At 37.7% G+C, this 13,090-nt stretch overlaps 1 protein-coding gene across 1 annotated transcript in view; it reads left to right on the forward strand.

The window, feature by feature from the left end:
* egl (Egl_like_exo domain-containing protein) overlaps positions 1 to 13,090 on the forward strand; it is an 80,869-nt gene that overhangs the window by 22,893 nt on the left and 44,886 nt on the right. The window contains exon 3 of the mRNA XM_090390179.1: positions 7,252 to 7,496. Coding sequence (XP_090246305.1) covers positions 7,252 to 7,496 — 245 coding nt within the window. The remainder of the gene's footprint in view (positions 1 to 7,251; positions 7,497 to 13,090) is intronic.

Raw genomic sequence — 13,090 nt, forward strand, 5'->3', positions numbered from 1 at the left:
TTGATTCAACTACTGCTCATCTCAGATGCCCAAATTATTCGCTGTATGATTCCTTTCGCCTCAAAGGTGGTACTTGTGCATATGTCCGTTCTGATATTCCCTGTCAGAGACTTGGCAATTTGGAATCTCCTCTCTTTGATCTTCTCTGGCTTAAAATCTCTCTACCTCATTGCGTCAAATTCATCTGTTGTCTCTACCATTCTCCCAATTCCACTAATCACTTGGAGCTTTTTGACTTTCTCTCTTTTCAACTTGACTTTCTCCAGTCCAACTTTCCTAACAGTGAAGTAATTTTCCTTGGTGATTTTAATGTTCACAACTCCAGCTGGCTTCTGTTTTCTAGTCAAACCGACACAGCTGGTCGAGATACTGAGGCTTTTGCAATTACTAATGACCTTGCACAGATTGTTCATTTACCTACAAGAATACCGGATAATCCTAATCATACAGCCAACACGCTTGATCTTTTTCTGACAAACAACCCTTCTAAGTACATGGTTGAAGTGAGAGGTCCTTTAGGCACTTCAGATCATAACTTGGTGATTGTCTCTTCTCCAATGGAACCTTTATCTCATGGTTATTCCCAACCTCGTGTTGTTTGGCATTACAAGAATGCAAAATGGGATGACCTGCGGGTGCTAAGGCTGTTCAAGAGAAGTATGTTGCATATCGTAATTGGCTTGTTTCCAATTTTTCAATTTCATTTTCTGCCTACACCAAAGCTCGCAACAATTGTAAAGCAGTTATTAATCAGTCCAAACTAGATTTTGAACAAGTTAAGAGTAGAAAACTTGCTTCTTGCCTTAATGGTAGCTGAGCCTTCTGCTCTCTTGCCAAAGCTATTGGCCACAACTTTGATCCATGGCAACTTGAGCTCATTGGGGATTATATTTTAGGAATTTAATCACCTGGCCAAGACACTGTTTACTATATACAGCCATAGTCAATTTTTTCCCCTTGAAGAGTCGCTTGGCCCTTTGATAGATGGGGTGGTTTGTATCTCTGATTGAATTTGTATCTCTGATTGAAATGTGTGCCCACATTTGGCACAGTGGCCACAGGTAGAGTCCTTCTGAGCACAATGTGTAGTATGATTGAACCATAGACAGTGGCATTTGGAGATGGATACATGCTCTCTGAACCGGTGTGAGGTCCATCCAACAGATAACTGGGTCTGATTCAAGATGGTATTCTGGACTTTGGGAGATAGGTCAATGACCAAGTTTACATTTGTTTTTGAGTTGGATGATGCGGCATATTTGGGGATGAAGCCTGAGGCAATTTCTTCTTTGGTTCACTTAGATTTCATTGAAAGATTTCCTTAATAAGCTCCTCTCTAGGTGTCTCCTTGGGAATGTTGAATATGATGATTAACAATCCTCTTGTTCTCAGTGTGTTGGCACGAAGACCTAGGTTAGTAATAGCTGGATTGCTAATAAGTCTCTGGGTATCTGCTTTCATGGCAGTTTCCACTATGATATCAGATCTGCGGGTCTTCTGTTTAGAATGGACTTTGAGGTTTGTCATTTGGGACTTGATATGCTGGATCATAATGTCTTTAATTGATTTGCTTGTTGTCTGTGTAGATTCTTCAATGAGCTTAAGTATCACAAGGTACTTAAGCCCTATGGACATCTTAAGTACCACAAGGCACTTAAGCCCATTGAAGGATTTAAACATTTGTTTAAACATTGGGTTTGGACTTCGGTTTGGATGGAAGTTGTTTAGGAAGTTCTGTCTTGGTAATAATCCTCAGCACATCGGCATATGAACAAAGGTGTTTCCTTTTTAGCAGTAAGTTTCTCATTTTGGATATGTAAGTCAATCAGGACTTGCTCCATATTTGGACAGTCTCTGTATGTACAGCGGAGGAAACATGGTTGAACTTAAGGGCTAAGATCATCTAGACAAGACTGCAGCAATAATTCAGACACAGCATGGGTTTGTTAAGGGAAAGTCTTGTCTGACAAATTTGATAGGATATTATGATGTGGTTACAAAGCAACTGGATGCGAAAAATAATTTTGATATCATATATTTGGATTTCAGGAAAGCTTTTGACACTGTTGCGCATGGAAGACTATTGTACAAATTGGAGCAGAATTAAGGGTATTAAGGGTAAGTTGCTACAATGGATAAAAGGATGGTTAAGTGCTAGAAGACAGAGGGTGGTAATCAATGGGTGCTGCTCTTCTTGGACTAATGTTATTAGTGGAGTCCCACAGGGTTCGGTGTTAGGTCCACTGTTGTTTTGTATATTTATCAATGATATTGATGAAGGTATATCAGTCTTAATGTCGAAGTTTGCAGATGATACAAAGGTTGGCAGGGTTGTTAATGACAGTAATGGCAGTGTGCTACTGCAACAGGATCTAGATAATTTGGGCAGATGGGCTAAGAAGTGGCAACCGAAGTTTAACCTTGACAAATGGAAAGTACTACATATGGGTAGAAGTAACCCCAGAGAAACGTACCAACTGTGTGGTACTACACTTAAGATGGTAGAAAATGAAAAAGACCTGGGAGTAATTGTGCAGGCAGATATGAAGTTTTCTGAGCAATGCAGACAGGCTGCCAGGGCAGGTCATGGGGTTTTGTCAATGATATATAGGAATTTTGCTAGCAGGGAAAAGGAGGTGATTATCCCTCTGTATAAGGCAATGGTCAGGCCACGGCTTGAGTACTGCGTACAGGTCTGGAGGCTTCATTTTAGGAAGGATGTAGATTTACTTGAGCGTGTACAGAGAAGGGCAACAAGATTGGTGAGGGGAATGAAGGGATCCTCTTACCAAGAGAGGCTTAAGTTCTGTAAATTGCAGTGGCTGGAGACTAGGCACCTGCGCGGTGATCTGATTGAGGTATATAAGGCCTTGAATGGGTTGAGCACGCTGAATTCTGATGGGATCCTTCCACTTGTTCAGATTACGAATCTAAGGGGGCATAAATTCAAATTAAGAAAAGACATGTAGAATAGATGTGCGGAAATTTTCCTTTAGCCAGCGGGTGGTTAATTGCTGGAACAAACTTCCATCTGTCGTTGTGGAAGTTGATAGGTTGAATAAATTTAAGGAGGAACTGGACAGGCATTTGGAGGGAATGGTGTGTTTTTTTTTTTTTTTTTTTTTTGGCTGATGCTGCATGAGCTCATACATTTGCTTTCTTGCATCACATGCCACTACTACTACTACTACTACTACTAAGACTTCCTCCAATTTCAATCTTTGTGCCAGGATGATATCCAGGGGGGGTTTGAGTCAACTTTCATGACTATGCTGGTGGTGTTGTTATTAGGCTGGCTTTATTCAGAATGAGGGTTTGCTTCTCGTGGTGGTGGTGCAGATTCTGTGCCAGAGTGGTGTATTACCTTACATGGTTTCATTTTTGAGGTCAGGAAGGCCCATCAATCCATGGGGTCATCCCAAATGAGGTATGTCTGATGGTAAGTTCCTTCAGTTCCGAATTAGAGTCTGACATTCTGGTAAAAATGGAAATAATCGAGACTTTGGATTAGCGAATGGGTGGATTAATAGTTCTCTAGGTAAACTGAAGATGGATCCAACAAGGTGTCACACTTTGAGATTGGTCAATTAAGAGACAAATTATCTTTCGGCAACTGGTTGGGCTGAAAAACAGCAGTGGAGAAAACAGGTTTATCTGGTCCCAGGAACCCTGATCAAATTTTTTCTTGAAGATAAACACAGCTGCTAATAATACTGGTGCTATCACTTTTTGCCTATAGTACATTGTTCAAAAGGCAAGGGTCTCCTATTATAGTTTATGGGGGAAAAAATAGGGGGTCAAAAATCTTGCAAGAATGAATGATCAAATATCACTTCATGTAGACCTTCAAAATAAAAAATTTCCTGTTCTGTAATGCCTGTAAATGGCAATTGAGCATGCTGCCTCAGGATCACACAAGGGGAGCCCCTCCCCAGTCAGTAGGAAGATTAAAGCACAGAGGACAAATCAGTAACAACTGCAATCTCACTCCTTAGCATCTCATTAATGTCAGTGTGGTTAACAATCACCCATTAACAAAGACGTCAGGTAAGAATGAATGCACTTAATCTTCTGAATGTAGACAGCCAAAATGGCAACCTGAGGCATATCGACATGCGAAAGAGGCATATAGACATACAGCCATATTCTATTCTGACACTGTGGAAAGGTATCACGTTGCTGCAGATCCTTATGGCCGTCTTCAAACATCTATAGGCAAAAGATGCTAAGAAAAACAGCAAGGATTTCTTTACTTGTATAAACTCTAAAAGGATGGGGATGAATCTGATTGGTCCACTTGACATCGATGGTTCGACTTTTAATGATCCTGCTCAGATAGCAAACAAACTGAATGAGTATTTTGCATCTACATTCACACATGAGGAATTATTAAGGTTTGAAAATGGCAGAAGGTTATCAAATTGTAGCAGGATACTTAATGATTTTGTAATAACTGAGAGCAAAATGGAGGAGAAATTGTTGAAGTTAAACATAAGAAAAGTACCTGGGGTGGATGGGATCTATCCAGTTATATTAAAGGAGGCGGCAAAGCAACTAAGCAAACCTCTAGCCATAATTATGAGAGCATCCTTGGACTCAGGGGAGGTTCCCACGGACTGGAGATGTGCAAATGTATCCCCAATTCACAAAGGGGAATCGAAGGGTGACACGAGTAATTACAGACCAGTTAGTTTAACTTCTGTTCCGGGTAAAGTAATGGAGTCACTGGTTAAAGATGTGTTGCAGGATCATCTAGACAAGACTCAAGCAATAATTCAGACACAACATGGGTTTGTTAAGGGAAAGTCTTGTCTGACAAATTTGATAGGATATTATGATGTGGTTACAAAGGAACTGGATGCAAAAAATAATTTTGATATCATATATTTGGATTTCAGGAAAGCATTCGACACTGTTGCGCATGGAAGACTATTGTACAAATTGGAGCAGAATGGTATTAAGGGTAAGTTGCTACAATGGATAAAAGGATGGTTAAGTGGGAGAAGACAGAGGGTGGTAATCAATGGGTGCTGCTCTTCGTGGACTAATGTTATTAGTGGAGTCCCACAAGGTTCCGTGTTGGGTCCTCTGTTGTTTTGTATATTTATCAATGATATTGATGAAGGTATATCAGGCGTAATGTCAAAGTTTGCAGATGATACAAAGGTTGGCAGGGTTGTTAATGACAGTAATGGCAGTGTGCTACTGCAACAGGATCTAGATAATTTGGGCAGATGGGCTAAGAAGTGGCAACTGAAGTTTAACCTTGACAAATGCAAAGTACTGCATATGGGTAGAAGTAACCCCAGAGAAACGTACCAACTGTGTGGTACTACACTTAAGGTGGTAGAAAATGAAAAAGACCTGGGAGTAATTGTGCAGTCAGATATGAAGTTTTCTGAGCAATGCAGACAGGCTGCCAGGGCAGGTCATGGGGTTTTGTCAATGATATATAGGAATTTTGCTAGCAGGGAAAAGGAGGTGATTGTCCCTCTGTATAAGGCAATGGTCAGGCCACGCCTTGAGTACTGCGTACAGTTCTGGAGGCCTCATTTTATGAAGGATGTAGATTTGCTTGAGTGTGTACAGAGAAGGGCAACAAGATTGGTGAGGGGAATGAAGGGATCCTCTTACCAAGAAAGGCTTAAGTTCTGCAAATTGCAGTGGCTGGAGACTAGGCACCTGCACGGTGATCTGATTGAGGTGTATAAGGCCTTGAATGGGTTGAGCACGCTGAATTCTGATGTGATCCTTCCACTTGTTCAGATTACGAACCTGAGGGAGCATAAATTCAAATTAAGAAAGGACAGATGTAGAATCGATGTGCGGAAATTTGCCTTTAGCCAGCGGGTGGTTAATTGCTGGAACAAACTTCCATCTGTCGATGTGGAAGTTGATAGGTTGAATAAATTTAAGGAGGAACTGGACAGGCATCTGGAGGGAATGATGTGATTTTTTTTTTTTTTTTTTTGGCTGATGCTCCATAAGCTCATACACTTGCTTTCTTGCATCACATGCCGCTACTACTACTTCTACTACTACTTCAGACATCCTTGTTGAATAGCCACTGTTATCCATGTGTAGGGTGGACCAACATGGTATTAGTTCACTGGATCACTGAGTGTACATATTTGTCACGTGTAGAGTGTGAGAGGCATTATAATGTGTGTATATATATTTTGTAGTTGCTTCAATGCATCTTGAAACTCTACTGGTAGACATGCTGTCATCTGTTAAGTATGTTTATAAATTAATAGGATCCATTTTCCTATTAACTACATTTTCATAAATAAGCACAGGAGAGCATAACCCTTCATCAAGATACAAGAACAGAAATTCTCTATAATTCATAAGAAATAGGTGAAACTGAATCATACAATATGAATTAAAAGATATTACTACATAATTTTTAATCGTTTTTTTTTTTTTACGTTTTTTTACAAAATTTTGATTTCATTTTATTTGTGACAGTTTCATTCCGATGCTCAACTATAAAGTTAAAATAGTAAAAATTTTATAATTAAAAGCTTAATATACTTGTAATACTTAATACACTTAATTTACATACATAGTTCTTCAATTCTTTTTAATTTCCAAATTCCTCAAAGAAAAGTTAATTCCAGATAGCATGGCTCACATCTGGTGAGTACGGGCTGGGCACACCCAGGGTCCTGAGCTGGATATCATCATTCTTCTCTTTCTTGGTGATTCCCTACTACTATTACTACTTCTGACTTTTGTTCTCTCTCTCATTCAGAATTTTTTTTTTGGCTGGTGCTGTTATTTGGTTTTTTTTTTTAGGAGCATTAGCAACTAAGGCCATATTGCTCCGGGAATATGCGGTGGTCATTCCCTGACCTTTCGGCATCCTCCATATTTGGTGGTCACTGGCTCGAACCCCGGTCTAATCAAGAAGCGTGTGCTATGCACTGCTGCTCCTGCCCACCTGGCTATGGAGGCACCAGTTGGCTGGTGCAGCTTATCCTCAGGCTTCCTTGCGCCATATGGCTAGTAATAATAATAATAATAATATTGTCTAAAAATTCACTAAAGAAAGGGTTGATTTTACTCTTACCCCCCATTGTTAGATAAATGGGTAATAGGATGAAATATGGCTTAATTATTTTGGCTGATTAAGTAGCATGTTATTATATTTATGTATTTACAATAAGGCAAAGTTCAAGCATAATATTATTATATAAAACCATTACTTATTAGAAGTTTTATTCCATTGTCCTTGTTTCTTTACAGGCTGCTCATGCTGTTTTACAACAACAGGATGCAGGCAAGCCAGTGTATAAAGTTAAAAATGTCTCATTGAACACTTTGTGTAGTACATACGGTGGTCCTGTTAATCCTCGAAAAGACCAAATGAAAAATCTCTACCGAAGAGATCAGAAGTTTTGGAGTCGGAGGCCTTTAACTGATGATATGATATTTCACGCAGCTTTTGATGTATATTGTCTTTTACCAACTGTATATCAAACAATTCAGAGGTATTGTTTAAACAATTTTTATTTTTCTTACCTAAAATACAGTTAATATTGTTTTTTTTTTTTTTTAAAGGAGATCAAGTTAGTTTTACATCTTGTTTTTATATGTGTTATATCATTTATATCATTTGTGCCAGGTATTGCCAAGTAGTGAATGCTGTGCACCTCTCCAAATGAGTGACAAGTGTAAACACACTTGTCACTCATTTGGAGAGGTGGAAATTTGAATCCCATCAGGGACTGGATAAATCCTTTAGGTCCTCCTCACTTGGTTCTGTAGTTAATTAATCTGGCAGATTGAATATACGAAAACCTGGAATATCTTGTACTCCCATGAATTATCCTGTTTTTTTATCCTGCACATCATGCAGATCGACCCTTGAATCCCTGAATTCTCACTTGTTCAGGCATAATACACAATAAAATTATGAGCTAGAGTTCCATAATAATAATAATTGTCTTTTTCATTTTCTACCACCTTAAGTGTAGTACCACACAGTTGGTACATTTTTCTGGGGTTACTTCTACCCATATGCAGTACTTTGCATTTGTCAATATTCAAGTACACTATTACCTGAATAGTAAGTGTCCTAAGAAATTTCCAAGGATGTTCTTTTTCAGGTTCTGTGTTCAGTTTGAACATTGAAGATAAACATTTTCCAGCCAACTCTGTCTCTTGCTTTGTGAAATAGTTCTTGTGTTGTAAGACCCCCCTGTCCATTCTTTGATGTTATCGAGCCACTTTTTTCTTTGTCTTCCTTTTGCTCTTTTGTCTTTAATCTTTCCTTGCAGGATTAGTCTCTGCAGATCATAATGTAGGCCTCTCCTAATATGCCTGAGATAGTCAGTCTTACTCTTGCAATTGTGGTTAATAGTGTTCTCGTGGTCCTTGCCCTCTTAAGGACCTGCTTATTGGTGATCCGATTTGTCCGTGGGACAAATCGGATCCTTCATCCTATTACCCATTTATCTAACAATGGGGGTAAGAGTAAAATCAACCCTTTCTTTAGTGAATTTTTAGACAATATTATTATTATTATTACTAGCCATATGGCGCAAGGAAGCCTGAGGATAAGCTGCATTTGTCCTTTTGCTCTTTTGTCTTTAATCTTTCCTTGCAGGATTAGTCTCTGCAGATCATAATGTAGGCCTCTCCTAATATGCCTGAGGTAGTCAGTCTTACTCTTGCAATTGTGGTTAATAGTGTTCTCGTGGTCCTTGCCCTCATAAGGACCTGCTTATTGGTGATCCGATTTGTCCGTGGGATTTTTAGCATTCTTCTGAGCATCCACATTTTGAAGGCTTCCAGTTTCCTGATTTCTGCCTTCCACATGACCTAGGTCTCACATCCATATAGGAGATTGCTCCATCTGTAGCATTTAGCCATTCAATATCTTTTCTGGAAAGGAAATCCAGTTTCGTGTCACAGAGGAAGTTCTTAAAATTCTTAAATACCTCTTTGACCGTACCATTTCTGCTTCTAATTTCTTTGTCTTGGTCATTATTATTTGTAAAGATCTTCCTTATATATTTAAAGCTACTCACTTGTTCGATAGGGGAGTTGCCACAGCGTATTTTAATTCCAGGCAAGGTGTTTTTGCTTATGACCCTAGTTTTGGTTGGTCTTTTTGGCATTAATTGTTAAGCCTATCTGCTCATTGGCTGTTAGCACTTAGTATTAGAAATGCCAGTTGGGGTTGTACCCTAAAATGATAAATTCTAAGAGCCTAAAATGTTGGGCAGGTGAGGAGTGTTTGTAGCTTTTCCTCTGATGTTGCAATGAGGGCAGTATCGTCTGCATATCGCAGGTTACTGATAACCGAACCATTAACAGTAATTCCTTCTTTAGACTTTTGTATTAGATCTATAATGGTTTCAGCATAGGAGACAACACACACGTCCTTGCCTCACTCCTCTCTGGATTTGTACCCAGTCTGTGTTTTCCTCGCTCTACAGTGATTGCCACTTCTTGCTTAAGGTATAGTAACCGTAGTATCCTTAGTTCCTTGGGATTGATGTTTAGATTGTTCAAGAGCTGGAAGAAGATGTCATGTTATAAGCAATTGAATGTTCTGTTAAAGTCAATGAAGCAGACAAATAGGTTCTGCTCGTGTTCAATTGCTGTTTCTGCCAGTATATTCAGAGCAAATATTGCTTTTCTTGTTACAGTACTTATGCCAACCCCTTTTTAAAACTCATGTGGTCTTTTCTAGTTTGTTCTTGAATCTTGCCTTCAGTTCTGTGTAGAATCATTTTTGAGAGGACTTTGGCTTATAAGGCTTATTGTGTGATTGTCTGTTCATTTTGCTGCTCTTGCCTTTTTTGGTATGGGAATAAAGATGGATCTCAGAAAGGCAAAGGGTAGTTTCCCTCCATTTAGGATATTATTGAAAATATTGAGGAGCTGTTGTTTTCCTCTTGTTCCAAGGTATTTGAGCATTTCAGTTGGGATGTTACAATGCCCCAGTTGCTTTGTTATTGTTCATTGACTTAATCGCCTGTTCCAGTTCTTCCATCAGAAAGTCTTGATGTTCACCTTCTGTTCGAGTGTTGTCATTTCCTAGTTGTCTGTCGTCCTCGCAGTATAGTTCCTCAGATATTCTTGCCATGTATCCTTTTTCTGTTGCTTGTGCATAATTTCCCTGTTGTTTTTATCCAGAATGTGGCCTCTTGCATGGTCTTTCCTGATGTTGCATAGTTCCTTTACATCTTTGTGGACTAGGTGTTCCTTATGCTCATTTTGCAGATATTCAATCCTTTTACATCTCTCCTCCATCGATGTCTGTTTTGTCTTCCTTATTTCCATTTTAATCAAACTGTCATACATGAAATACCTGAATAGTATTTTAGCTCAGTGTATTATGTTGTATAAGATGGACCTGATCTGTATTGTGCTACCTTCTGAAATAGCATGCATCCTGTATGTAAATTATGTTCTTATTTCAAATGATCCTTGATGTGGTTCTTTTCTAGTTTCTTAATAACACTTTTTTTCTGAATACTGTGAACATTAGTATTCAGAAAACTGAAAATGTTACTGGACAGTTAACATTTGCAGTTTCTTAAATTGAGGAGTAGCTTGTGGAGAGAGAGGAGTATCTTTCACATCTGTTAAATTTCTCTTGTGTTACAGTAGATAATCCAAGAAAACAAGACTGAATTGTGTACATAGTAGCGTAATATAGTTGAGACTCCAAAATACCTTATCTCATTTACTGTTCTCAGTGCTAATGTAACCTTTCTTTGATTAAGATTATTTTATATGTCAAAGTAGAAGAAGCAGTATTAAGAGAAATAAACTTGAACTGAAATACTAGTAAGTGAAGAAAGTTCAAAATGGTTTTATGTTTGAAAGCTGCAAAAGAAAGGGTTCCCTGGGCATTTTAACATGTATTCTTTTTTATAGCATTTTTATAAAACACATTATATATATATATATATGAATATTAGTTAAGCTGATAGTGGTAAGAGTTTTTAAAGGTAAAATATGATATACTAGCTTATCAGACAAACCATAAACCATGGCGGGTACCCAACGTGACCTGGAAAAAATCAATCTATGCCGTGACATAAGCAATAAATTATAAACATATATAAAAATACCATTAAAATGTTAATTATGGCAATAAGATACGTTGAAAGGGACTTTTTCGAGGGCTAACCCTTTCAATGTATCAACCATAATTAACGAGCTATCCGTTTCTGTAGTCATCAGAAGCATCAGAAGAATACACATATGTAACCAGACTGATTATATTATAGATACACTCATTGAATTCAGATCCAAGCTTTTAAAAAATTACTTCCCACACCAAATAATTACAAGATATCTGTATAAAGCTATATTGATAGCAAACAACAAGGGAAATTATAACCTTAATGCACAAAGTATTATAGATAAAGTCCTAAACAGGCGCTAATATAACATAGCCTTTGTAAAATTTTCTTAGGTGTTTCTTTGGCTTAGATAAATTTCGTTGGACATGTAATTATGTAAATAGTAGGCACTGCTCATGGAGTAAGCTACATATAGCTTACACGCATTAAAAACGTGTACCTATATTTGCTCCATGGGTAGGAACTTATTCTTTAAACTTCTACTATGACTTCTAGAGAGATATTTATTTGACGGCTTTTCTATGTGTAATATTAGACAGGATTTTAAAAAACAGCAGAGGGCGCTGCATGTAATTATACTTATTTTTTCACTTAACTTAGTTATTACATTTCCTAGGGGGGGCTATGATCGGTAGTTATATATGCTACACGTGCCAATACACGTGGTTTTCTAGTACCTTGGCTATACGGTGGTAAGCATTCTTATTTTAATCTTAAAGCATTCTAACCAGGATACCTTACTATAAGGTTACATCCTATGTTAATTATTTATTTTGCTTTTTCTTTGCTGTTTAACTTTCACTTTCTTATTCCTATTTATTCATACCTCATGAACTATTAGAGTATTCAAGGGGGATTGAGGTACTATATCTATTCTTATACCTTTTTCCGTTCGCCTTGGTTAGTGATAGCTCACACTTTTATTATTTTTTGCTTAGACTACCGTGACTGCATTTACTATCAACTACGCACGTATGCCTAACAATAATTATAGCTCTTTCTATAATTTTAATTTAAAATTTTGGCTATCCGTCGGGCTAACAGTCATCTTGCCAGCTTACTGCTAAATTTGGGATTAATTAACAAATTTTATTACTACCATTTGGCTCTAACTTACTACAAAAATTCTATTCTCGTCACTACCTTTTGGCTCTAACTTACTACTATTTTACATATATTTGGACATAGTTATGCTGGACGATGACTACAGAAACGGATAGCTCGTTAATTATGGTTGATACATTGAAAGGGTTAGCCCTCGAAAAAGTCCCTTTCAACGTATCTTATTGCCATAATTAACATTTTAATGGTATTTTTATATATGTTTATAATTTATTGCTTATGTCACGGCATAGATTGATTTTTTCCAGGTCACGTTGGGTACCCGCCATGGTTTATGGTCTGATAAGCTAGTATATCATATTTTACCTTTAAAAACTCTTACCACTATCAACTTAACTAATATTCATATTTATACAGACCGATGTAATGTTTAATCGTCCTAGATGGCATTAATTGGTTATGTGACTGCTTAATATTTATTATAATATTTATTATAACGTTTAATATTTGCTTTTTTATGCTTGGATATATATATATATATGTGTGGACTTTAAGCATTTTGCTATTCTTATATTTAATATGGACTATGTTATCAAAATTATTTGGATCCTCCTCCACAAATATCATGTACTGTACCAGAAGTTTCCTGTGCATGCATATCAGCTTAGATATACTGATATATATGTCATGGATTTGCCTGTGCAGAAACAGTATGTTATAAGCCAGTATGAGTTGTTGATTAGAACTTAGATTTTCAAGATGGGTTGTTGGTGGGATGCTGCATCAGTGACTCTTTGTCAGCACAGCTGAAACTCATGAGATTTAAGAAATCTGCTGCAACAGATGTCATTAAAAATGGAAGACTGTAGGTGGCAATACCACAGTTTAAAACAGGGGTGTCAAACTGGCAGCCCGCA

The sequence above is a fragment of the Mastigoproctus giganteus genome, chromosome 2, assembly GCF_048544385.1.
Source record: "Mastigoproctus giganteus isolate SK-2022 chromosome 2, ASM4854438v1, whole genome shotgun sequence".
Lineage (NCBI taxonomy): Eukaryota > Metazoa > Arthropoda > Arachnida > Uropygi > Thelyphonidae > Mastigoproctus > Mastigoproctus giganteus.